This window comes from Anopheles maculipalpis, chromosome 2RL, assembly GCF_943734695.1.
Source record: "Anopheles maculipalpis chromosome 2RL, idAnoMacuDA_375_x, whole genome shotgun sequence".
NCBI classification, from domain to species: domain Eukaryota; kingdom Metazoa; phylum Arthropoda; class Insecta; order Diptera; family Culicidae; genus Anopheles; species Anopheles maculipalpis.
Window position 1 is genome coordinate 1825938 of NC_064871.1, and position 27455 is coordinate 1853392.

Below are 27455 nucleotides of genomic sequence, written 5' to 3' on the forward strand. Positions count from 1 at the left end.
TACAAATATTTAAAGAGTATAACCGAATGTTTGTTAGTGTGTACGTGCTGTAAAAGATATCCCAGTGCCGAGTGAGTGATTCGATCTTTAAAACGTGCGCATCGATGCTCAGCCCCAAAATGCAGCGTTCCGTGCGGGTTAACGAGAACCAGCTGATTATGCTGTCCGATCGGGCACAGTATGATCATTCGATGGTAAGTGAATACTTTAGCATTACAAACCCAGATTAGAGGATTAATTCATTTGTACAAAACTCGTCCAACTGCAAAGGGCTTATAAGGGGATAAAATTATGTTTGTTTCTTTTTATACTGTATAAATTATTGTTGTTCGTTCTACAGTTTTGCTCAAGATTAAGTGACTATTCCATGGAGCTATGTTTCAATAATTTTGATGTACAAAAATGCTATTTTATTCATTAAAATAATAACTAGGCTAAATAACAATGGAAAAAATGTTTTTTTTTATTCGTAAAGGACGGCCAGGCCGTATTGCTATGGAAAAAAAAAATTATAAAAAAGATATATTTTGAAAAGTATTGATGGAGACGCCTAGTTGTATATTATGACTCATTGTTAATAGGTTAACAGTTCGATAATTGTACAAGTCACGTAAATTAACAAAAAATTTTCAATAACTATGAATAGTGACGATTTTGTTCCCCGTAGAAATGCTCACTGTGCAGCATAGTGTTGTTTTTGGTTAGCATATTTTACTTAAAATTTCGGAACACGCATGTCAAAACAATGCTCCACGAAAACAACGGAAAAAACGAAAAACATAACAGCCAAAAAAATGTTCATGAGCGATGTACGATGTTGCCCGTGCTGTTGTTAATGTTGCTGTAGTTGTTTGTGTCCGCAAAAGAAGAAGTTTGTATTTGCATGGGCACAAGCAACATGCGACGACGACGTGGTAAGGGTTCATTTTCGACAAAACCTGCACACACACACACACACACCCTTCTGATGCTGTGCGAACAGGCAAAAGTTTTGTCGTTACAGTTATTTACCACTTGCCGAGTGGAACACATATTTTCCTCTAATTGAGCATCGTCATCCTGTGTGTGCGTGTGTGCTGTCGGATTCTCGCACCATGTTCTTGGTTCATGGCCGTGTCGCACATGATCCCGTTGTGGCGAGCTTGTTGCTCCAACACAAACCGGTGACGGTGACGCTGGGTTAAACCAATATCAATTTAGAGTACAGCATGTTTACTCAAGACGGGCGTGGAAGGATAGGGGGTAAGAATAAAGCCAGCAGGATTTGGTGGGATGTACCGTGGGGAACAGTTTGTTTTATAGTGTCGTAGGTTCTCGGATAATATCGTCGTTCAAAATAATGCTCTGCAAGTACTCGCAAGTAATAAAGAACGTAACAACCAACGAAAAACTCATGAGCGTATAAAGCTCCGTAGAGCTTCTCCGAATACATCTATATCAATTAATTCTCCTTTACTTGTTGTTTCACTTTCAGCACGGCTATCTACACAAACGCACATCCGATAATAACAAATGGCAGATGCGTTGGTTTGTGCTCTACCAGGTAAGTCTAACAACCTCCTGGTTGTGATGTAAATTCGACACCCATCAACATCATCATTAGGAAAATTACTCTAATTCTTCGTTGTGTTTCTTACCTTTTCTCTTACTTCCCCCAGAATTTACTCTTCTACTACGAATCCGAACAATCGTCGCGGCCCTCCGGACTAATCTTTCTGGAGGGCTGCTACTGTGAGCGGCTTGTTTCAGCCCCCTCGATATCAGGACCCCCCATATCAAGCAGCACCGGTCAGGCGCCGAAAATTATTAAGGAAGAAAAATTACAGGTAAGCGCTACTTCGCCCCAAAGTTTTCCCAAACCCAAACCGCACGGAAGTAAAATCAATTTTGATACCGTTTACGGACATTTTGTTGCTTTTTATTTGTCTTCGCTATCGCTATCCGCTTGCCTAAGCGATCCTTCGTCCTTGAACTTGTCGTAGACGTGCACGAGTAAACGTACACGGCGTGCCATGCTGGGAGTACTTGCCAGGCTTCATATTCTGTGGATGTCCTGGGCCGAAACCCGGGAAAAGTGTCATCGTTTTGATTGGGGTTTTGGCTTCGCCGCTTACAGTTTCACCTACCCATCCCCATCCCGATGATTCGGGTGATGCTGGGATACGAGGATATTGCGATAATCCTTCACGCGCAAACTTGAGCACAGGGAAACGGGGACATAGAAGGACGAGAATGGAATGAAATGTGCGAGAGAGATTGGAAGAAAAATTAATATATGAGACCAATTTATCACATACGCAGTTTATTGCCGGCACGTGAAACATTCGTTTGCGGGTTTTTATGGCCCCACGGTGCCCCCACACCGTTGATCGCACAGCAAATGTGTGACAATCATTGTTGCGCGCGCGTTTATGCACTGCAAGTCGCGCGGCAGGTGTTAGATTACGCTTTACCCTGTGCATAAGAACATAAAACGGACACCGAGCAAGGGGGGTATGGCACGTTATGGCAAAGCGTAACACATGTAGGAGCAGAAAAATGCGAACATAAATCATCACCCACTGTACAGAGAGGCGAAAAACACAATCGTTGCCGTTCGGGTACGTATCGATTAGAAGGATTACAAAGGGTTGGTACATTGAAAAATGGAATTAAATTAAATCGCAAGCAATGGAAGATCAACTGGAAAATGTATCTTCTCCTACGATTACATCCCTACCAGAGCAAGCTGTTTTTCTATTTTATCACCGTAAAAAAACCATCGAAAGTTATGACCAGTTAGCTCGGCCAGATCTGAAAGGCACGATTTGCAAATGGGAAAAGTTTTCTTGCTCTCCCAAGCTATCGTAACAAATCGTCGAGCGGATGAACAAAAACGACCATTTTCCCACCCGAAAAAAAGCTTCTTCACCCGGGAGCTTCTTCATGAAACGGCACCTGGCGTGAAGTCAGAAGGTCGGACGCAAAAAAACGGACGCAGCAACAGGCAGCCACGACTGGTAATCAGATATTCATGAACAACCCTGAGATGAGGTTGAAGAACGATGAAATTAAGACGTGAAGGCGTACGAGATCAAAACCATTCAGCAGGTTAGCGAGAGTTCAGCAGCCGTGTGCAGCAGCCGGGGCACGGTGGGTTCTACTTTTGCTACTTGATAACATAATAAGAAAGCCACATGAATAAAACATATGCTTAAGAGAACCCTCTGTTCAGTGATGTTCATTGTCTGCTCGACGGCACGGTGTCTTGTTCTACGTTGCTGTACCGGAAAGACATCGATGGTGCTGTTATGCGGAAGTTTAAGTCCTGCCGAGGTCAGTGACGTGTCGGCCATTTTGAAATTCATTTTACCAATCGAAAGCACCCAAGCAGAGTGTTGTTGGACAGAAGAAGATAATTTTTTAATCTTCTTTGTTGTCCTTTGCATGTCGGTGTGTGTTTTGTTTTTTGGAAAAAGCCAAACCCGAACCTTGTTTGTTTTTCTTTTTCCCTTTTTTCAATCGCATCTCAAATGGGAATTTGTCCCTTCTGTGTTCGGGGTGTGCAGTCGTGCGCAAAAAGTCAAAGAAATACCAAACTGCCCTCTCCCTCCTTTAACGTTTCTTTCCTTCCCCTCCCCCCCCCCCCCCCCTTCTCAAGGATCCGAACGCGCTGTTGTCGTTGTAAAATCGAAAAGTTTTGCTTCGGCACCTTATCTACTGGATCGAACATTTATCGTTCATTTCGACAGAGTCAGTGGGATAAAATGGGAGAAAAGGTTGCGTTTTGCTTGTCAGGCCGATTGATCCATTTCCTTGCAATGGAGGACGGATGGGGCTGGGTGTGGTTTTTGAATTTCTTTTGTCCTCTCTCTCTTCCGCTCTCCCTCTATCGTAGTACAACCAATCAAGGTAAAGTTTAGCAATTTCAGCCGTTTGCCGTCGCGCGCGCCTTGGAATGTAAAACGAACGGAGAATGGTTCAATTTCAGTTACGATTTAGTTCCATCATGATTAATTCATAATGCTGATGAATCGATCATTTTAAGCTGTGTTTGTGTAGGTGTGTTAGAGTTTGGGTACGTGTTTAATACGCACACAGCATCCATTGTTGATTTAGTTATTTTCACTTCATTATTAAATCAACAACGGAAGGCTGATTATAATGAAAATGTACTTGAGGTTCTGTCTTAAGGATCGCTGAAGATTTATTTATACAAACTTTCCCACTACTACTGCAACGGCACTCTTTCCTTTTAGTGGTGAAAGAATACATCATAAACGGGTTTTTTGGCACAAGAATACCAAAAAAAGCAGATAAGTCTTGTTCTGCTAAAGACATCCTGGATAACGCCCCCAGCCTAGGGGCGACGACTTAAACATAATTTCATACTTCTTCCATTACTATTCCACGCAGATAGGGGCAAAAGTCCAGTTCGTATGTGAGCATTGTGACTAACAAAGTTCATTACTTTAAGCATGCAATCACCTCTATCTGATCATCATTTCTGCGTTAATCATTGATTGTCAGCAAGGATGGTTATTGCCACCATCATTTTGGTTATCGCCACGTATATCTCCATGTCACGGTTTAGCGCCGCTTACTCGACCCTTTGATATGCTGCTGCTATCAGCGTCCGTAGTGGTGTAGTTCCTGGGAGTAGTCGTAGTCCAGGGTCTTAAAAGATTCACGCGATATGTGACGTGGGTCATTATCATTCTAACAAGAATACCAAATGAACCTTTTAGATTTAACACATAGTACCAGAAAATAGGATGAATAGGATAACATTTTATAATGTGTCCTTAAAAAGGTATAATTCTTCCGTAATCATGTGAAACCCCTGTGAAATATCCTGCTCAAATCGAGTAACAAGGTTGCGCTTAGTGTGACTGTTTACACCGCTTAAGCTAATTCACTTCAAACATGCAAACTCACACACATACACACACACACCCATACAATCAAGCGATAGTAGTGATGGCCCTTTTAAGTTGATATACTTCACCCAACCCCACGTTAAGTGGCCCTGCTGCCACAGCCCGGGTCGGGCTTTTATGGTGCGAATAATTAATCCCGCTGCTTGCATCGTCACAGCTGTTGGCAATTATGGCAAAATCACACTTTTCAAGCAGCAAGCAAGCAAGATGAGGGAAGAATTTAATTCGAACCCTTATTCGGTTTCGGTTGTGTAATGAGTTTTCTGTTTTCTGTCCTGGCTCTTGGCTCGTCGATCCTCTGCCGACTATACTACGGAACAGCAGCTAGGCGGTTGAGAAGGCGGTTTTGCGGTTGTAACGGTTGGTGGCAAGCTCTGGAGTGTTTTGCACCACATTGCCATTAGCGAAATGGGATGATGAAAATGCTTCAGCGTCGAAATGGCGAACGAACTTGGCACATAGTTGAATGCAACTACGAACTCTAAACCGTTGCTGTTGCATTACAACGCCGAGAGATGGCGGAACTCGAATGGAAGAGCTTTGACGAGCAACACCACTGCTGCTAAGGTGCTTTCACAGGCATGAAAACAATTTAATCAAATTTGTTGGCCTGAGCGGGCTCGCACAAAACAAGTTGCCTTCTAAATAAAGCAATTCAAAGTGCTTAAAAATTAATCGACTCAACACATGTACACTAGCGCTCCTTGCGAAAATTTACTTCGGAGCCTTTCGCTGGAACTCTGGCTGAGCATCCCCCGGTCCCATGTGATGGGTGGTGTGTTTGTGTTGGATGAATTTTTCAAACGCACCGAGCCGTTTCCGGCATGCTTTCAGTTTAGAAATGTTTTTTTTTTTTTTATTGTATCTTGTTTGTGCCTTTTGCGTTGCTCAGGAACATCAACGTAACGAAGGAAGGGCTTATGAAATGGACGAGCACGTGAGTACCGAGTACAGATACGGTTCTTGCAATTCTTACTTGTGGTCATCTCTTGTGTTGAAGAGTATTGTACGATTGCCGCTGGATGTGAATGCCGACAAAAGGGGGTTTCAACAACAATGCGGCACCACAGAAATGAAAGGAAATTTGATTACAATCTTCTCCTTGTGCCATGGGTTTTTTTCTCTATGCAGTGTTTGAATGGCGAAGACGACTCTCAGTAGCTTGACGAGATGGTGTAATAAAAGGATGAAACGTACTACCACAGCACCAATTGCTAGGCTCCGTATTTATAGACTCATAAATCTAATCTATCCCGGAATGTAACCGTGTCTGAACACGGGTGTAATATTTCATTTAACCTCAACTGCACTTCGTAAAGCTCCAAAAACGATTTGATATCCGTACAAGAAAGCAAAACGCTTGATACAAATTAAAGCCCAAAAATAAATGCGCTATCAAGCGAGTCAAAGTAATGGTTCCTTTTTTAATCGACGACGAGCCATATTTTTGGGGTTTGAAATTTAAATTGGGTTCGATTAGAGTGCCATAACAGGGTATTTGATTATAAGACTGTCTCTTGCAAGTAATTTTACAAGAAAAACAACAACCGTCGTTGATTTCTACCGCATAAATGTTGAACAGGAAACCTTTTTACAGTCCTTCGATTTTCCCCTTTAAAGTTCGAATTGTGTAAAGATCGATTTTATATCGCCATTTAATAACTCTTTTGATACTTGTTTTTCTATTTTCTACAGCATTGTTTCACTATTTGCTATCGACGAGAAAACCAAAGACAGTACGAACTGCGTGCGGCCACGGAATCAGAGTGCTCAGCCTGGATCATTGCCATACGCGAGGCAAGGTAAATGGAGCTTTAGGTTCAGAATTCCTTCCTGAGAAACGAAAAACAAATGACCTAAACCTATCCTAGTTTAATGATGGCCATAGCCTTTAGTGGATGACATACAGCTGTTTCCAACGTGAGAAATAGTTATTGCATAATTTTACATCTTTAATGAGTGTTTTTTCTTCCCGCCATTTTGTGTGTTTTGGGAAGTCGACGACTGTTTCTATTGAAGACTGTGTAATAAATCTCCCACCCAGTAACACCCACTTTCCCACGGGGGAGCAAGTTTGAGACCGGTCCTTATTTAAATTCTTCACATTCACTGTGCTCATGCATATTCATTGCCAAAGTGAGAAGCCAGCGAGCAAGAAACAGGCATCGGACACTCGACTCCCAAACGCTCTTCAACTGATTGCATTTTAATTAGTACACTTGTCGGCTTTTGAAGGCTGGCTCCCTCACACTAGTTAGGTGCACTTTCTACTTTCTATTTTATTGCTTGGGAAACGGCTCCCTTTGTCCTCCTCTTCCTTTCCTCGCCCCTGCTGAATGGTTCACATAAATATATGTATTTCTTCTGTATGTTCGACCGCTCATACGCCATGCGCCCGACACGCGCGCGCTCTCTTGAATAAACACTGCCAGCTTCAACAAACTGCTGCTTCAAAAGGAGGAACTCGAGCAGAAGCATGTCCATCTGTTGCAAGTGGTCGAAAGCGAGAAAACGGCCAAATGGCAGTACACTCAGCAATGTGAGGAGCTCGCTTCGGAAATACGAAAGCTTCGTGCAGAGGTAAGTATCTGTGTGTGTGTGTGTGTGTGTGTGTGTGTGTGTGTGTGTGTGTGTGTGTGTGTGTGATTTATGAAGAAAGAGGGCAGAGGACAAGTAGCGAGGGGTTGTTGTAGGGAGGATTGTTTGTATGCGTGTTTGTATCCCATGGGACGAAACGAAACGGCACAGAAGGTTATTAATCGTCCTTAGTTTTTGCTTGCCTTTCGCTTCGCCACACACTTCAACGACATTGGCCGGAAGCTTTTCCGGAAGCATTCAGTGGTTTCTGAGAAGCCTGGCCGGGATGTTACCGAAGAGGGGGTGTTGAAGAGAAGGCAAGCAATGGACTATCATGCGAGCGGGTTGTTTCGGTATACCGGTAAGGCGGAGCCACACGCACACAGTTAAGAACTAATTATTGTTTTGACTTTCCTTGTTTCCGGTGTTGGCGCGTGTCGACATTCCGTTTTCACGATATTTCCTGTGGTCGGCATTTCGTCGCTTCCGGTACGGCTAGATTTGTGTGCTTAGAAAGGAGACCCGGTCGAGCTATTCGGCCACACCCGTCGGACGGGGTAGCTTCAGTGTGCCGGGTGACTCGCAGGATGATCACGGTTCGCTCCCGGGACTGTGCGCCTCGGTTCAGGATTCGATCGAGCTGCGTAAGATCAAGAAGGTGCAGAGCTTTTTCCGCGGGTGGTTGTGCAGACGGCGCTGGAAGCAGATCGTGGAGGAGTACATCCGGTCACCGCACGCGGAAAGTATGCGCAAGCGGAACCATCTCGTGTTCAGCATGGTCGAGGCGGAGGAGGAATATCTCGAGCAGCTGGAGGTGCTAGTTGCCTGCTTTTTGCGCCCATTCAAGATGGCTGCCAGCTCGAAGAGGCCGCCCTGTTCGCACGAGGATGTCAACTCGATATTTCTCAACTCCGAGACGGTTCTGTTCCTGCATCAGATCTTCCTGAAGGGATTGACCTCACGACTGGAGTCCTGGCCGACGCTAGTGCTTGGTAAGACTGCTTCTACTCCGTGACCAAAAGAAAAACTTATTTAAAAAAAAACCTGAGGCCTGCTCGCTAATGATGCCGCGGCCGTATTCTTCACCCACCTCTTACTCACCTACCTAACGCGCTTCTTGCGGCGTCTGTGCACGCATCACATCCCTATCTGCCCATTCATCATGTTGTATAAAATTAGCTTTAATTTTCCGAATACATTTCTAGGCGATCTGTTCGACATGCTGCTGCCCATGCTGAGCATCTACCAGGAGTATGTGCGCAATCACCATTACAGTCTGCAGGTGCTGACCGAGTGCAAGAGCAACACCAACTTTGCAACGGTGCTGAAGCGCCTGGAAGCGAAACCGGCCTGCCAGGGCCGCAGTTTGGAAACGTTTCTTACCTATCCGATGCATCAGATTCCGCGGTACATCATCACGCTGCACGAGCTGCTGGCACACACTCCGCACGATCACGTCGAGCGGAAGAGCCTGCAAAATGCGCGCCAACAGCTCGAAGACCTTTCGCGACAAATGCATGACGAGGTGTCGGAAACGGAAAATCTGCGCAAAAATCTTGCCGTCGAACGGATGATTGTGGAAGGTTGCGATATTCTGCTCGATGTCAATCAGGTGTTTGTGAGGCAAGGTGAGCGAACGGATTGGGACGTTGGAATGTAACACGGCCAAGCTTTTCTCTTGTGGATGCTGTCAGTCAACCGGTTTATGCTGTTAAATTTTCGTCCACAGGAAGCTTGGTGCAAGTGCCGCCTGGTCGAGGACGAATACGCAGCCGCCTAGCATCGTTCAAAAGCGAACGTGATGCCGTTCGACAATGTTTCCTATTCTCGAACCACATGATTATAGCAACGAGGTGAGCAATCCTCGAGCCCAGAGCTTTCGCTATAGTGTGAAATATTTCATACAAAATTTCTTGGGATGATAAGTGTGAAACATTTCATGTCGACTTTGAATTCAGAATACGTTTCAGGATACGTGAAAGCTTTCAAAGCTTTCAGGAACAATTTCTTGCGTTTGGAAATCAAACACTAATTTATCGATTTCTGAATTCACTGAATTTTCCAGGACGTCGGGAGGCCGTTTACATCTTTTACCGGATGTGGGAAAAATTCCTCTAGCCGATGCAACTCTCGTCGAAGATCCGAGTGAAGTACAGCACGATGATGAGGATGCATCCGTTTGTTCCGCATCGACCCGTGGCAGTACGCTGAGCGTTACTGAGTCGGTCAATGCAGGCAATAGAGACTTTAAGATATTTGTTGAATCGAAATCCGGAGCCCGTCACGGCATCCATCTCGTGGCGCCCACAATTCAAGACAAGGAAGCATGGATTAGCGATATTTCCCAGTGTTTGGATAACATTCATATGCACTCGCTACTTTCACCGGGCATCGGAGGTTCCTCGGGAGGTATGTAAGGCCCGAGGCCGTGGCTTGAATGTTGAATGTAATGCAATGTACCAGCTAGCTGTTGTCTGCTCGCATCCTGGTGGTGTATCCTGATCCAATCTTTCTCTGTTTCTCTCTTCCCACTGCACCACACAACTGTATGTCACTTGCCTCTGGATGGAAACTGGATGTGCTTGCATTGATCCCTTCCCTTTTTGAATTGCATGTTTCTTGTCACCCTCACCGGTCCGGTCGGCGGCTGCCCATTGTTGGTGATTTGAAATCTGAAGCATCTCTTCTTGCAGGCCATCAAGCGTTACGTGCCGATCCTCGGCTATTTAAGGATGATGTGGATATACGTTTCTCGAGAACTTTGAACTCGTGCAAACTGCCGCAGGTGCGCTACGCTACACCGGAGCGCTTGCTGCAACGTCTTACAGATCTGCGGTTCTTGTCAATCGACTTTTTGAACACGTTTCTGCTAACGTACCGGGTGTTTACCGACGGTGAAACGGTGCTGAATGCGTTGAAAAGTGTTTTTTACGATCCCCCCGTGGAACCGTCGTGCGATTGTGAGCATCAGACAGATTTCCTGGAGCTACCGTACCAAGACGGCCGTGCTTCTCCGCGCCGCACATCCGGTGCCAGCTCCGTGTCAGGTAAGTTAGAATGCAAGTTGGCATAAATGGTACGGACGTGTCAAACATTCGATGCAATGACTTTATTTCCCACGGTGCTATAGGCTATTGCTCGGAAGGAGCCGACCGAGATCGCTCAATGAGCGGTGACTCAACAGGTCTACGCTTTCGAGGCTCTCGAAGGGGTTATCAAAGTCATCAGAACTCCGAGCAGGAAACTCTCTCCTGGATACCGGAGCAGGTGGGTCCAGTAATAATTCACAGTACGCATCATCTGAACGAGAAGGTCGTGGAGGAAAAGCCAATCGAACCGCCGGGCAGCAGTTCGGCACATTTGCAGAGTAAATCTCAGCACCAGCTTCACCAGCAGCCACAGGACGACTCGTACCTGGTAATACCGAAAACGATGCCTGGCTCGAGTAGCTCCGATACTTTAACAGGTGATTAAGCAATGTTTATGATACATTACACACTTCCGCCCGTGTGTTCCAGTTGTTAGTTGTTGCCTTGCTGCGTCCTTAATCCGCTTGTTGTTGTGCGTTGTACATCTTTTAGAAACGGCCATGAGTGGTCCTTCCTCCCCGTCCAATCTGAGCAGCGTCACACTGGTAGGATCAACCGGTTCCGGGGGACAGGATAAATCAGACGACACACCAACAGAGGGAACGTTTAAGTACGGCAAAGCACCGACCAGCCCATTGCCCGAGCGTGTTAATCCTAAGGCACACAAAATCTCTACCCATCACTCCACCACCGCCAGCACAACACCCCCCACACCCACCATCTGCACTACGGATACGAGCCAAACGGAGGACGGGCTCGGTCAGACATCAAGAACGCCGGACAAACAACAGCCAGCTTCGCAAGATCAGCAACAGCAGCAGCATCATTCGCCACAACATCAGCAGCAACAAATTAAAACACCTCCAACACCCCCGACCGTTACCACCACTCCCTGCTACAGCCCCTCCAACGGACAACCATCGAATGGGGCCGCTCCACCGCATCAGCCGTTACAGCAGCAGCAATCACTTCCGTTAAAATCGGAACAAGCCACCATCGTGCAGGGACGGCTCGAGATTGGAGGTCCGAAAATCGTAACTCAACCTTATCTGACGACCACGACTACAACGACGGTTACGATAACGACGACAACAACGGCCACGTCCACAAAAAGCATTTCGCCGCCTCATCTACTACCGATGGACCGTCGACCGAGCGTCGGCCACAACATTGCCATCCCGCATGCGGCCCTCTGTCAACATCGACACAGCCTGCAGCTGAACGGGGACGGCAGTCTGTTCAACAAGGTACGTACGAGAACCGAAGTTCTGGGAACGGGATTTAGAAATCACTCGCCTAGCCTTCGGGAGAGGAGGCTTTGCGGTGCGCTACCCTGACCACTTACATCGGACGACCTTAATGCCATTAAATTACTATTACGGCTTAAGCTCATGCCACGCGGCGATGCCTTTTACACTACCGGACGGGTTGTACACAGTTTTACGGTTTCTTTCCGTTGGGTCTCGACGCACGTAACGGCACCGTTCGGTGTGGGGTGGGAAAATTAAGCTCGGTTGTTACACCCATACCCAGTCCCGGTCCGGTTGGTTGCCGAGTTTCTTTTATGATTAGCAAAATCATTAACACTGTAATTAGAATTTTTCGAAACTCCGTTACAAATCATGAAGGGTTTGTTTGCGGAACTAGACACAAAACTATACCGTTTGTTCCCGTACGTCTCCGCAGAGCGAAAAGACCAGCAGCAGTCCACGGCTGACGACGAGGAAGTTTTCCGCTCCAAAGACACCGGAACGACAGCGCAAGAGTCTGTTCGGAACGCCCCAGAGGGATCGAGATTCTTCCAGGTATGTACAATCCCGTTTACCGATTTTGTATGTGTCACACACATGGCACACAGGCAGGAATGGAAAACGATTTTCGAAGGACACACTGATGCACACTCTGTCACCATGGGGGTGTCCTTGCTGTGTATGTTCGATCCAGTCCTTTCGGGTTCCAGCTTACATCTGTTAAGGCTTCAGTTGTCCTTCATAGTTTGTCCGGTTTGAAACTTTTGTCGACCTGTGTGGTAGCATTTACGCATCCAGCGCCCGTAGCGAGAAGCATTAGAGCTGTCCATTCGTCGTACAATTATTTCGCCGAATAAATCATCTCCTTCATCTCGATGTTACTTCGCATACGATACATGCATGCATACGACGAAAGCTTCTCGTCAACATCGGTACTCGTATCGCGCTGTTGGTATGATTAATTATTCGCTAATTTATGAGCGCTGGCGCACACAACGGCCAGCTTCATCCATGGGTGCCCTTTGCAATAGCTTCACGTGTGTAATGTAGGCTGAATCTCCTTGCTGTTGTGTGCAGTTTTCCGAGAATAATTTTCCATTCCTTCCAAGGTTATGCCTTCGATGCCAAGCGCTAGCGCATCCAGCGATACATGGTGATTCGATCCGAAAGGTCCGGTTCTGGTTGTGACAGCGTGGCATAGCATTTTTGCTTGTTTTAAACCATCGTCCAACGCATCCACACGCTGCAAATGATTTGTGTGCGTTTAGTGTTTATGATAATATTGATCGTAGCTTGGTAGGGGGCGTTCAAGGGACATACCGGATTGGAAAATAAATATAAGATGTTTCTCATTCGGCTCGAACGAAGCTTGTTAGCGAGTTGTACCATATATTGTATATATTATTCAAATTTCCAACCATTTTTTGTTGATTTATTGTCCTCAGCTTTTCACCATGTATGCAACACTCTTTTCTTTCTTTTTTCCCGCTTGATAACCCATCCCGAATTTAACCGGAAATGCATATTTTCCTTATGCACTTCTTCACATGCAACCACACATCACGTTTTTTTCTTTCTCTCTACCCTTCTCTTTCTATTCTGTTCTCTCTTCACCGTTCGTTCTCAGCACGCGCCGATTTTCCGAAAGCGACGACGACATGGCCACGTCGATCTTCACCACACCACGCGGATCGCTTGGTGGTGTATCGCTGAACACCATTTCGTCCCGAGCTTCCATGCAGCACGATCATGTTCCTCACTGCTCCAGCAAAGTAGGCGTAGTAATCACTTCCTACCGCCAGTCGCAACGCAGGTAAACGCAACCCACACCTCACCCAGAAACACGCCCCCCCCTCGAAACTAGCAAACACCGCCCCACTTTGCCACCCACTCCCCAACCCCTTCGATTTACTTACTTTCACGGTCCGGCGATATTGCGAACGTGACGCGATATCCCGCGATCGAAAGCTTCCTTCTTTTCGTTTCCGTTTCCGTTTCACATTCACATACACGCATGATCGGGTATCGTGCGCCAAGGATCAGACTTCGCCCCATTTTGCAATACTGTGTTGTGTTTTACTGTGTTTCACAAAGTTTATCTTTTTCATTTGACTTCTTGTTCTGTTTTCTACTCTTCCTGGCCTCTTGGTAACGGACGTTTGTGCTCTTTTCTTCAAACCCCGTGGTTCGAGCTGATCCGTGTTTTTTGTTTGTGTTTCGATCTGTTCCGTTTTGGGTAATGCTGTCTCTTCTATTTGAGATTGAAAATTATTTTGTTCTTCATTTTCTTTAAACAAACGTCACTCTTCGTTACGATAAGCCTAAAGAAGCTGGCGTTCCGTTCTCAATCTCTGTCGATTTATGTCATCATGTTTACGAATGTTGGAATGCTTTTTTTTGCGTTGAAGAATATTTGTGACTGCCAGGTCGTTTCTTGTTTGATTATATTTTTTGTCGATCAATTTTCAATCAGTTTGGAAGAAATACCAGAGAATTCCTTCGTTTTATGGTCAAAGATTGAGCTCCCAAAGGGGGGTTACTAGGGGAAAGTATAGGCAGGTGGGAAATGAATCCTTTTAACTGCTCAATCAGTGAGTAGTTTCGTTTTGATAGCTCTTAGTACAGATTGTTAAAATCGATATAGAAAACCATCCAAAATCATTTCATTTCTGCATCAGAGTTGTGAGTGAGCAGTGTTTGATGTAAAATCTCCTATTAAAGTCATAAATAATACGATTGATTTTATGTGAGGTCAATCTCACTGGCGTTTACATTTTATCACTCGGAGTAAGATCTGGAAGGTGCTCCGGATGGATTAAGGAGATTTTTATTTTAATTAAACCACAACACATCGGAACTTAAACTCCGATCGTAATGCTTTAACAGACACACACACGCACATGTATACACATTGTAAAATTAAAAGCTGATGGAAACCGTATGGGGATGGGTGAAATGTACAAATGAGACGCTTGAAATGAGAATCCGGGCATTTCTCCAGTGCGAGAGAATCGGATTAAGGTCAGCACAACTAATCACAGCAATTGTCATGCGGCGGGAGTCTGTTTCTTCCTTTCCGGCGACAAAAGTACACCAGTTTAATCTTGAAATATGTCAGTAGAGATGTCTTTCCTGCTGCTACTTTACCCGCTACTGGTTTCCCACCCCCGGGGTATTAACGTCGGCAGTCAAATAAAGCTACGGTACATGTCGAAGTACTAGCATCAGCAGCAGTATCTGCACGCTCACCAATCCTTCTCCTGGCGGGCTGTATTAAATTCTAAAGTGAGAAGACAATCGTATCTGACATGTTTTCACACAGGCAATCGTTGCTCGTTGGATGGTACTATAGTTGAGGAACGAGAGAGCAAAAAGAAGGAAACTAAACAAAGTTCCTGGATTACGATGGACGGCTGTGCTGGGTATATGTATATGCAAACACATGCTCTCGGATGTGTTTTATACATTCGCTTCAGAGCGTCTGTGTGTAGGGTCGTGAAGGGAGTTGGAGTTTCTTCGCCTTACCAGCAAGAACGAATACTAGCAGGAGTGTTAGAAAGGATCAGCAACCATCAGCAAAAACAACTGCCAACAGCAGCAGCAGCAGCAGCAGCAACCAGCCGAACGAAAAAGGAACACTTGGAAACGAATGTGAACCTTTTACACGATTGTGGCGTGTGCATGTGCGTGTGTATGTGTGCCCACGTGTGTCCGCTTGTTGTGAACATTGTTTACGTAGTCCTGTTTCCGACAATTTATGATTTATTGCATCTTATCCACACGAAGATGTTAAACATGCTATGCTCTACGTATCGAGCGACCCCAGCAGATCGACTCCACTGGAGAAACGACGAGGAGTGCCGTGTATGCCAAGTATGATAGCAAATGACTCCTCACCCTGCATCTCTACAAGATTGGCGAATTTAGTAAGAATCTTCTGGGAAATATTTGTCTAAGTGGATTTCTTCTTGTTGGGCGAATCAGCCCTATCGACGTGATTACTTGCTCCGTACACCGTGCAAACAAAAAGGGACGAATTCGATCGAGTGCTTTTTGATTATAAATTTATACCGTCTTTGTTCTTTGGAGCAAAAGAAAGATATAAAATCTGATGAGCACAGTTCTGATGTTACAGAAGAAATTAGTTTTTGCCTGATATGATGGTTTCAATTTTCGATTTAAATTTGACATAGGAAAAGTCAATTTTATCTGCGAAAACAAAAAAAACCCTGATTGGAAGATACAATCGCAGCGTTTCGAAGGTTCATTTCCTTCCAATAGTTCCTAATAGTCCCAGCAGACAAACAGTGATTCCCCACTGTTTCAGCTTGGTCGCAGAACACGAAACTAGGAGGATAATAAAATGAAGATAGTGCAAATCATAAACTGCCACGGGAAGCTGTGTTGGGAAGAATCTCAGCACGGTGGCACGAAGTTGGCAAAATACATTTTTATTGCAATATACAATTCGTGAAGCATTTCTTGTCCATACTCACGAGTTACCATCTGGAGCTGCTTAAGTCAGATCGTTCGTAAGACACAGCGCACAGCTACAACTATACCAGTCTCCCTCAAATCTCTGCCAACGATGGCACAAAAGGGAAGAATGCACCACCGCCAGCCACCCAGCCATCGAAGCAAATGAAGAAAAGATTCAAAACTAACCGATAAAAGGATAATGTTTGCATCCTTTACCACATCCACCGGCGATCCACCACTTCATGATGCGCTTACCGCACCGCACCGAGAGAGCAGCGGAAGAGAAGCGTGAATGTTCTTCCTCTACGCTAGTTTTGCTAGTTTTCTGCCAGTTTCTTCAATGCTCCAACGTTTATGTTCCGGTGGAGCCTTATGGTTTACCGCAACGAAGACACGTCACACCAACGAAAGGGTAGACAACCCATCCACCGGTCGGTGGAGCTGCTGCTGGTGGAACACCATCGTTTTGGCAGAAGATTTATAGCAATTGGAACGATGAAAACGTATTTTGCTACATAAATCTTGTTCTCCCATCGAAATACAGTCGTGTGCGGCGTGTGCGCTCAGGCTTCGCGGATAGGTCTGAGGGCGATTTCTTAAAGAGGGCCAATCAGAACAGTGTCTCGGAACCGGAACCCCACCGGGCACGGGTTGTGCTGGGCGGGTGCGTCTGTAACAGTCATTGAGAGTGAAAACAAGGGCAAGTGCAGCGGTCACAATAGGGTAACGGACACTATCGGAGATTGATGAAGATTTAGAGCTAATGTATTTCCAAGGGTGATGTATGAACTTCCGTTACTGTTTAGCCGACCTAGCAGCAAACTCCGTTCCTGCTTGCTTGCAGGCACAAATTGTGTTTGGGCGTGCTTGCCTTCGGAAAAGCATGTGGGCACCAAAGCAAAACTGGGGTAAATTCTAAAGCTAAGTCGGGGATTTGGTAGGAAATTGTACGGATGATTGTACGACGATTAGTGGGCCGAATGTCAGAGTGAAAAAGAATTTCATGTAAATGCTGTGTTGTGTTGATTTGTAGCAATTACTGTGAAGTTTTTCTTAAAATATTATCCTGAGTATTGATGGGCAAAATAAATTTGAGCTGGATACTGATGAAGAATTGATATCAGAATTGCTATAGGAGCTAGGTACGAAATTGGAATAGGACTCAAAACCAGATAGTTTCATGTTTCGTATGCCTATCAGTAATTCTGAGGTGTTAAAGATAAGATAAGAGGAGTAGATAAGGAAACCCTTTGGGCTCAATCTTTGTCCGTGGCGAATTTCTTTGTGTTTTCTTCCCCCTACATCCCCCTCTCTCTCTCTCTCTCTCTCTCTCTCTCTCTCTTTATCCCCATCTATGTTTCTCTCTATATCTCTCTGTATCTGTCTGTCTGCATTTTCGTCCGTTCTTGATCTAACCTTACCTGTCTCGTCCATAAGCTGCAACTTGTACTCATCCGAACTGAAATAAAACAGCAAACAACAGACCCTAAATTGGCATACTATTACTACTACTACTACTACTACTACTCACGTCTGTGTATTTGTGTGTTATGCAATGTTTTTTGAAAAGTTTAAGTTGATTGTTACTTACCGTTTACTTGTCTCGTTTCTTACTCTCTTACACTATGTTTCTTTTTTCTTGCTCTCTTTTCTCTTTTCTCTCTGAATGTGTTGCTCTCACTTGCTCTGATACCGTGTGTGATCGTGTTCATGGATGTTTATATATATACTGTACGTCTGTTCCTTGTGTGCCATTCTGTAACCAACTGTAAACGAAAAAAAAAAACAAAACAAACAAACAAACAAACAAAACCACCATCGTGATTGATTCTGCAAACAACAAAACGAAAAATGTCTCATCAAAATCCCAACCCAACGACAACGATCATCGGACGGATAAAATATGTTCAACAACATCATAAACCTTGTTGCTTGTGACCTAAAACAAACGCCTTAATGGACGCATAAAATGTAACAAAAAAACATCTTCACATCATCCGGATTCATTTCCATTTTCTACAACAAATCATACGCCACTAATCTTATCGAACTCAACTCGCCTCTGCCCCAAAATCTTGTAACATGTTGCCGGGATGTTGCCTAATGCTCTGGCCCTTCATGCCCTTTCTTTGATGCTCACTCGATATATAAATTTGCTCCATACAACACACAACATGCTTATCACTTGCCCAATCTATCAACCTACACGCTACACATTTGCACGAAAATCCTCACGCTTTGGAAAATCGTTGCATTGGCCGTTTTGTGGAAAACAACCATTTTCTCTCCCTTTTCCCACGCTCACGTTCCATCATCATTCCATCAATCTTCCGGTTGATCTTGCTTGATGCTCGGATGTGACAAACTAAATCGTGGGACTGTATTTTTATTTGTCTGGCCTGGGCGGTGGACGGTCCCGTTCCTGCCGATGGATGATCATATCTCCGTACCGTCTCTGCATCATATCGTGGATTGGACAAACTTTCTCCCCGTCCCGCCCCCCGCCTAAAACGCTCCCCCATCCTGCTATCAATCTGTCTTACTATCTGTCTGTACTGTTTGGCTGTCTGGCTGTCCTGTCACTGTATCTGTGTGTCTTGGTGTGTCTTTTTGTGCCTCCCTCTGGCTGTCTGTCTGTCTGTTCTTTTCGTGTCGTCGAATGCCTGTTTGACGTCGTCCGTCCAAATGTGTGACCGAACTTCACTCCGGTCGCTCTCGGTTTGATTGATCGTGGTGTATGAACCTGGTGTATCTATCCATTTTTCGTTCGCCCTGTTGGATGCTTCGCTGGCACACAACTGTTTCACAATCTGTCTCGTTTCTGGTATTGTATCTTTCTTTTGGACGAACCACTGTGAACTTTCATTGTGACACATCTGCTGCTATCGTTCGCTACACTTGCTTCAACAAAACCCATCGAATGTTTCGAATTTTTTTAACTCCATTGCTCGATCCCGATTGTACACCATAACGCAATTGAAATTTGAAAAATGGTTACTCAACGAATGTTTTTATCCTATCGCAAATTAATGCTTAAACTCATCAACTCGACATCGATCGTGCATTGGATGGAAAACTTAAAACTGTTTTATTGATCGATGCCCATCTGCTGCGGCCCTGTTCCGTTCATGTTCTCATGCCTTTTATCGAAATCATTTCACTTTTTCCACCCTTTTAAACATGCTCGAGTACGATTTTCACTTACTGAAAATTGTACCCGTGTCTCGTGTCCTGGTTCCACGCCCACGTACCGAATTCCAATATTATTTCGGCACGTTTTTTGTACCGTTTGCCTTTTGATAACGATTCGAATACCCGGGACGCGGAAATATCGGATTTTTTTTGTTTTCAAACGACTGACGATTTAATTTCGCACAAAAAAAAACATTTGTGTGCAAATATTTCCGGCTTGGTTTCGTATAAAAACACAAACACAACCAAAAATCCAATGATTACGTTGCGCGCGCTGGGCTTCACTTTTGTGCAATGAAACGAATTACGATGGTACTCGCATGGTTTGTGGCATGGATTTGCTTTTTCTTCGTTCCAACATTAAACTATGCGCGCTGCGACAAAATGCAATCTGGAAAAACGAACCGAACCATTATCCTCCTCTTTTTTTTATGGACGTTGATTCAACACGTGAAAATAACGATGATCCAACAAATCCAACACCGCCCGGGGTTTTGACTCGATTATTATGGCCGTATGGTTTCTCTGACCCCGGATGTTTGATAACAAATGCACCGAAATGTGAAAAAATATTCTTTCACTAACACACACACACACACACAAACACACATTCTCATCCATCCCGTTGACCTTACGCACCATTTTGTGGACCTAAATGTCCATCCCATCATCACCGTGGACATGTTATTAAAACACCTTTTCAACAATGGCGCCGGGACTGGGTCGCCGGTCTGGTTTGATGACCCCGATCCGACAAATCTTTCCATCCCTCTACATTGCGGATTTGTGTATGGGTTCGCTCTCGTTGGCCCTTTCAAACGATCTGGAATGTCGACTTTTATTGTTGTCGTGACGCAACACACAAAAACTCATATGCCTACGATATATCCGCAACTCGGGCTTTTTTTTTTGCTCCCGATGGCGATAACTCATTCGTAACCAACCCCTAAAATGACCCCACACTAATATGTGTAATGCACACACACACACACGCTCGATCACAATCCGGATACCATAAAATGGCCAACGGGAAAAACCTACATCTTGCGTCCATGCTCACCTGGCTGGTGCTTGCTTCTCATTCATTTTGTCGTTCGGGATCGGGACTACAAAAAAAACCACACATTCTTTCATTTCTCGGCGATTCTCGGGGTTTTATGGACGGATTTTGCTTCCTGCTATTCCTGTTCGGCTTGCCCACAATCAACATCATCTTCACAACGTGAACTCTGCTCCCTGTCTCTCCCCCTTCATCGGAAACCCGTCGAACGTGTTGGCCGGTGGAAATCCTCGTACGTGCATTCCACATATTGGCTTCGGGATGGTTTCTGAATGGGTTTTGGTTTTATTATCAATTTTCCAAACGATGAAATTGATGACGTCCAATTGAAACCGGGGAATAATAACCGTGGTGGTTCTACTGGACGCTTGCACCATACTGGGGCCCTTATCGGTACTCTCGGGATATGCTTTTTTGTTATTTTTGGCCCGCTATGCATGTGTGTTCTGGTGGTTCTTATCCATGTTGGATAAATTTTGTCGCTTCATTGGGTCGCATGTTTATGTGCCGTTACACCCACAGCATGGGACCGGACCCGCTGTGGTAAGTCAATGCGATGGTACACGCGCTCGCGCTTTCCATTATTAATATGCCTGGATGGTGGATTGATCGGTTCGAGTTGCGGAAAGTTTGCTTATAGCTGAACTCACTTGAGTGCTCAAAACAATGGCAGCCAAGTGTGCATGTAGTTGTACTGTATGAAGCAGTCCTTGAGTGGAGTCCACATCCTGCCTGTGTCCTGCCAATTGACGAGTCACAACTTTATTCCTATTCTTTTGATGGTGAGGGGGTGCTTATCAAACATGAAAATGGATTTTAAAGCATTTGAACTTTTATGCAAATCTGTGACCAGATTCATCTCCATCAATTCACAGTACGCCAACGGCACGGCAAGAGATTGCTCAATTAATATATAATCGAGACACTAATTGAACAGAAAGCATCAAATTGCAAATTACCATGTTTGCCAGAGTTCCTTTTCGATGGTAAAAAGCAAAAACCCACCAGTCAACCATCACCGGTGCGGTTAGTGGCAAGTGAAAGTTTACGAGATAAATAATGTATGTATCTCAAGACGACAGGTTGTCGGGTCTCGCGTGGAGCGTTAAGGGCCAAGGGCAGCCAAGGCTCAGCAAGAAGTGCTTTGTGGTCGCTAATGTCATAACAAGAGCTCTCGACCAAGATGTTTTATTTACAAGCTGCTTTCCTCGCGCGCCCTCGTAGACTCGATGGGCGGCGAGGAATGTTCAGGAGGAAGAAAGCAATTTCCGAGCAATCCCCCTTACTGACACCGAATAGTAATGAAGCACGTGTGCGTGTGGAGGTGTCAGCGACAGATTCTTATCCTTGATATTGCTGGGCCTGGCCACCTGGCCAGGGCGTTGGGAATGATTTATATCCGACGGTACGCGCGCGCGTGTTGGGTCTTTCGCGCGTAATCACCTGTGAGAATAAATCAACCTTCTCGGTTGTGTCCCAGGGGGAGTTGCAAAAGGCGTACGGTAACTCTCGCCTAGCGCGAATCCAGCAATTTTGCGATGAAGTGGGCGAGAATATCACTTTAATAGCTTGCCGCCTGTTGGGGGATGTTCGGTCGAAAAAGCAGAAAAGTTTTCCTGGAAAATTATTTATATCCTATTTTCCTTCGGCGTTTCCAAATGAACTCACCCATTGTTGTTGCTTCGATGCATCCTTCAGTATTCCACCGTTTTCCGCCACTCAACCGACCGATCCGTTTTCTTCATCCCATCAGCATCATCTTCATGATCATCGCTTTTCACACCTTTCTGACCTTGCATCACTACACTATCGCCCCAAATATTGCATTTGCTCCCCCTCTGGTTCGCTCTTGTTTGTACACTGGTTTGACACATCAAAACGGGAATAAAAAAAACTAAAACAAAACACTAAACTCTCACCTAAACCCTTTTGCGCAACGCATCCTTTGCCACGCAAACACGCAATCGCAACGCACTTGCGGGTCGTCCTTTGCTCCAAACCAACCCCAACCCCTTTCCCCTCTCTCCGCCTCGTATTGAACTTCCCCGTAACAGGAGTAGCACATCGACGGCAGCGGCGGCATTCGCGATCGCTACCTCAGCTTCCAGCAATCCCCGGGACGAGCCCCCCGAGGTGGAAGCTAGGAACCGAAAGGAATCCGTCGTCAGCTCGCCGGCCACGATGCGCGTGCTGAACGTGCTGCGACACTGGGTGTCGAAGCACTTCCAGGACTTTGAGCAGGATGCAGCTCTGCGCAGTCAGACGATAGCCTTCCTGGACGACATCACCTGCAGTCCGAACCTATTGCCCACTGAGCACCGAGCTGCATCGCAACTGCTCCGGCTACTCTGCCGTGACGACATCGACAGCGGGAAGCAACAGCTCGAGATACTGCTTACGCCACCACAGGTACTTCGGGTCGGGTGGTTCGTGCGAAATCGTGTACTTTGAGGCTGGTTTTAATGCTATTCTTTTACTTACATTCACCTTTGAAGACACCGAGCAAAGAGAGCATCGAAACACTGTCAGCGCTGGAGATTGCGGAACAGATGACTTATCTGGATCATCAGATATTTTTGGCCATTCGTAGCGAGTAAGTACGAGTGGTGTTGGATTATGCAGAGGCCTCCTTATTATTTTCCATCCTACAAATAGGGAATTCCTTGGTCAGGCGTGGATGAAATCGGACAAAAAATCGCGTGCAGAACATATCATTCTTATGACGAAACGTTTCAACGACGGCTCACGGTTAGTTTGCTCGGAAATAGTGTCAAGGTAAGCCTGGTTGTGTCGCATTGTATCTTTTCGCCTGTAACGCTTTCGTACGCGTCATTCTACACACCAGGAGCAATATGGCGGCGCGGGTAGCGGCCATTGAGAAGTGGACAGCCGTGGCGGACATTTGTCGCTGTTTGCACAACTTCAACGGGGTGCTGCAAATCTGTGCTGCCTTCACGAATGCGGCTGTGTACCGACTGAAGAAGACCTGGGACAAAGTACCTAGAACAGTAAGTATTCCTTTCCCTGCGAGTTGTAGCAGCACCCTTTCGCGGCACAATATATCAAAACTTGTCCTAGCCTAAGAAAAGGGTGCTTCTTTCCTTTGGGCAAAATGAAAACTTCAGACACAACTTCACAATTAGCAAGCTGACTGGAAGAGCGAAAGGATAAAGCTATTGCTAATCCACCGCAATGGCAAACTCGGGCCAAATTCAAATCGGAGAATGTAACAACATTCACACAACATACTCTGTTCGCAAAACAAATCAACAACTCAGGCCCACCTGCGTTTCCTAGCCTCAAAGCTCGGATCTCAGGACATCAGGACTATCCCCAACATGTTCACATCTGTTTACACACTTTTTCCCCCCCCCCTAGCCGTATATCATCATTTTTCTCAACTTCATCGTGGTGAAAAGTTCGCAGCGCCAGTGGTTTGGTGGGGACCGTAAGCCGAACAACTTTCCACAGACTTGGACCACATGGTACAGCGCCGAACAGCTTTCTTTGCTACAATACTTCCCGTGACAACGTGGCGAGCACATCTCTCCCAATGGGAGGACACGAAACTCATCTCATTGCCGAGTGAAGTTGTTGTTTGCACACTGGTTGTGCGTGTGCGTGTGTGGCAGGTGCGATGCTGGTGCCGGTGGTACCGCGGTACATATGTTTGTTTACATGTGAAACTGTTTTTCCTGACGCTGGAGAATTACATTGTCGTTATTTCAATTAGCGTAAGCACAACACCACGACCACCACGTTGTGTGTGAGTGTAAGTGTGTGTGTGTGTGCTGGTGCGATATTCCCGCGAGGAATTTAACGTTTGCTGGTTTGCTAGCGCCAAAGGTGCGGCCAAAGTAGAATTGTGTTTTTTTTTTACCAGCGCCCAACATCTACAGGGGAAACACTTTGCATGTTTCTTACCGGGATGAGAAAAAGATAAGTTGACTTTCCATTAAAAATTATGAAAACAAAATCACCAAACGACGAGCGTGCGTACGTGTGTGGGTAAAAAGTGGAGCAAAGAGTTTTGCCAAGAAGAATCTATAACACCGTGGGACACTCTCATATCCGGGTGAATTATTTACCCACCGGAGAGGAAGTTAAATTGCTTTGTAAATTTGGTTGTCTAATCCCGTGTGGGAAGTGCGTGGGAGTGTGGGTTTTGCATGTTTCGGCTTCACTGTTGTTCTTTGGAAAATGCTTCGAATACTGTTTAATAACTCATGTGTGCGTACTACTCAGCCGCCCGTGCAAAGCTCGCTTTGAAAGCGTTTACGTTTGTGAATGGAAACTCCAAACAAGCATGAAAATACCATTTTCCCTCTATCTACTGCTTTTGTCGAATGGGAAAGTTTTCCAATTGTAATTTATTATCTTTCAATGATATCCAAATCGCCATCCTTCCCTTCCCTCAAGTGGTCCAGTTTCGTTTTTAAATGCGAATTATTTGCGAAACAATGAGTATTACTTCTCATTCCATTGCCGGCTCTCGCTCGTACCTTTATCTGTCTGCTTTTGAAAGAGATTTTTCCCTCCGCATACCAGTGTAGCATGTTGGACCGTTTCCAGTAAATTTCGTACTAGGGTTTTGTTGACCGACCAGGCGCCTCCATGTACGCTTAGCAAATGGTAGCTGCTGCTAGCTGATCATCGTCGTATTGTGTGTTTCGCATAACCAATTGTGTGCTATTGTTCTATTTGTTTTTATTATGATGAACTTTCGCCGTTCACGACGATTCGGGCCAAACCACGGGGCGGAAATGCCTAGCAAAAGGCGGTTACATTTCCGCCCAGAAAATATTTCTCCATCCGGAAGCATAGCAGCAGCAGCAGCAGCAACAGCAGAGAGGTCAGAAAGAAAAGTTCATCCAAGTGGCCAATAAAAATCACCACACCCTGTGTTTATCGCACTCAGCTTACGGTGCTTGGGAAGTGGTCCCGAGTTTGTTTTCTTTCTACCTTTTTTGGTTCGCATACATTTTCCATGCTGTTTACAGTGTACGCCGATGAATCGCTTATGGTCATAAAAATAAATACCCGGAACAGCATCGTACCTAGCTGTTTGCTCAATTCATTTGCAAACGAAACTCGATAGTATTTGCACTGGGCGTAATGAAATGATAGGTCCAATTCCTGTACTCGCCATCGGTACCATCGGATTATGTACTACAGCGAAGCAAACCACAAATGGTGAAAGTTTCGTAAACTATCGCGCTTACTTGCAGCGCGCACACAATGCATTCGCCACGTTTTATTGCACTGTCCAAGAACGTAGAACGCCTCCGCCGACTGGTTCCGATGGGTTGTGTTTGATTTTACGGCTGCATTGTGCAAAATCTGTCACGAAAACTGTCTCATTGTTTGTGGAACCGTATTTATCTCGCACATGACACATCTACGGTCACAATCTGTGTTACCGTAGCAGAGTCACAACACGACACCGTAGAACAAGTTGTGCATCCGGATATGATCCTGGTAGCACCGATCGTACTAACCGTATCTGTCTTTTATTTGCATTCATCTCGTGGCTTCTCGCTCTCTCCACTCTGGACTGGCTGCTTCTGACAGATCAAATCGACAATCACTAAACTGCAGGCCGTGGTGTGCTCGGATGGAAGGTTTCGTGTGATGCGCGAAGCCCTGCACCGGTGCGATCCGCCCTGCATCCCGTACCTGGGCATGTATCTGACCGACCTGTCCTTCATTGAGGAGGGCACGCCGGACTTTACACCGGATGGATTACTGAACTTCTCCAAAATGCGTATGGTAAGTAGGGGGGGGCGGTGTAAACGTCACCACCGGTCACTAATCGGAAGCCGCGTTTGACGTATTTAATTGCAGATTGCCCACGTAATACGTGAGATACGCCACTTCCAACAGACGCCGTACAAAATTGATCACATACCGAAAGTTACATCCTACCTCCTGGATACATCGTTGCTGCTGGACGACGACGAATTGTACCACAAATCATTGCAGATCGAACCGAGAAGCTCGCGGCTCAGCGCACCGAACACGGCCAACGTTTAAGCGTGGCGCCGGTGCTCCAACCACCCGTCCCCGTCCCAGACGGTCCCGGGGAATCTGCTGCCCACCCCGGGTAGACCGAGTGTGGGGTGGCGTATTTTTCTCCGCTTCCATCACCGTAAAATTCGCTCAATTTATGCACTCACTTTTTCCTGCCTGGTCAATTCGGCCAAATTCTTATGAACGTAGCAAAATGAGCGTGTTGTTGTAGCCTCTGAAGGATGAGCAGCAGATGCATTACTTCCGTGACGACGAACGAAACATGCAGTTTTTGGTGTGACTTTGGTGAGTACTCTTGTACTGTATTAAGTATCGAATTATTCCATAATGTTTATTTTATCATCGAACGAGCTAGAGTTGGTCAGTTCGCAAACGTCTGTCTCGTTTCTGTCAATCCTTAATAAGAACGAATCGTTACTCAATTAATGCTGACAATCTGTACCTGTTATGCATAATGGAGATATTCAACTAGCAGACAGGATCCTTGACTTCCGAAAATTTGTAGCTGTGACAATAGTTTCAACAAAAGCGAAAATTTCTATGCAAGAAATATCTTACCTAACCAGTTCTCGAAAGCTCTCTTCTATGTTGAGCACATTGTAGTAATAAATTCTATTTCCAAATAATTTCTCCATCTACTCGGGTTCTGTACTATGAGCTCAGATTATCTAGAACTGCCCCCATCCCGCTCACCGAGAGATTGCTATCGCTGCAATAAATCTACGTCAATATCATTCGTCTACTCCGTGCTCTTTCTCCGAATTTCCTTTTGCCCCGCAGGGCGCTGGACTTCTGGACGGACGGCCGGAACGGACTAGAAGTTTGCATGAGCTACAATGAACACTGTTCAGGTATGTTG

At 45.5% G+C, this 27455-nt stretch overlaps 3 protein-coding genes across 6 annotated transcripts in view; 1 reads left to right on the top strand and 2 right to left on the bottom strand.

The window, feature by feature from the left end:
- LOC126559372 (DNA-directed RNA polymerase II subunit Rpb4) overlaps positions 1-27455 on the bottom strand; it is a 254757-nt gene that overhangs the window by 128181 nt on the left and 99121 nt on the right. The window lies entirely within an intron of this gene.
- Positions 1-27455, bottom strand: part of LOC126558456 (glycerophosphodiester phosphodiesterase 1) — a 357972-nt gene that overhangs the window by 98345 nt on the left and 232172 nt on the right. The window lies entirely within an intron of this gene.
- LOC126556675 (ras-specific guanine nucleotide-releasing factor 2-like) lies at positions 86-26601 on the top strand. Of its 4 annotated transcripts, none has more exons than XM_050212089.1 (21): positions 86-194; positions 1475-1543; positions 1659-1826; positions 6615-6721; positions 7352-7499; positions 7996-8488; positions 8702-9124; positions 9226-9349; positions 9562-9905; positions 10175-10543; positions 10627-10962; positions 11078-11832; positions 12272-12390; positions 13463-13648; positions 21089-21109; positions 22621-22975; positions 23062-23159; positions 23222-23341; positions 23412-23574; positions 26138-26335; positions 26411-26601. In XM_050212089.1, exons 1-21 carry the CDS (start codon positions 105-107, stop codon positions 26597-26599), a joined length of 4875 nt encoding a protein of 1624 aa, XP_050068046.1. In that variant the 5' UTR covers positions 86-104; the 3' UTR covers positions 26600-26601. The 4 variants fall into 4 exon arrangements, with proteins under 4 accessions (XP_050068046.1, XP_050068047.1, XP_050068048.1 ...); XM_050212090.1 differs by having other exon boundaries at positions 10190-10543; XM_050212091.1 differs by lacking the exon at positions 21089-21109.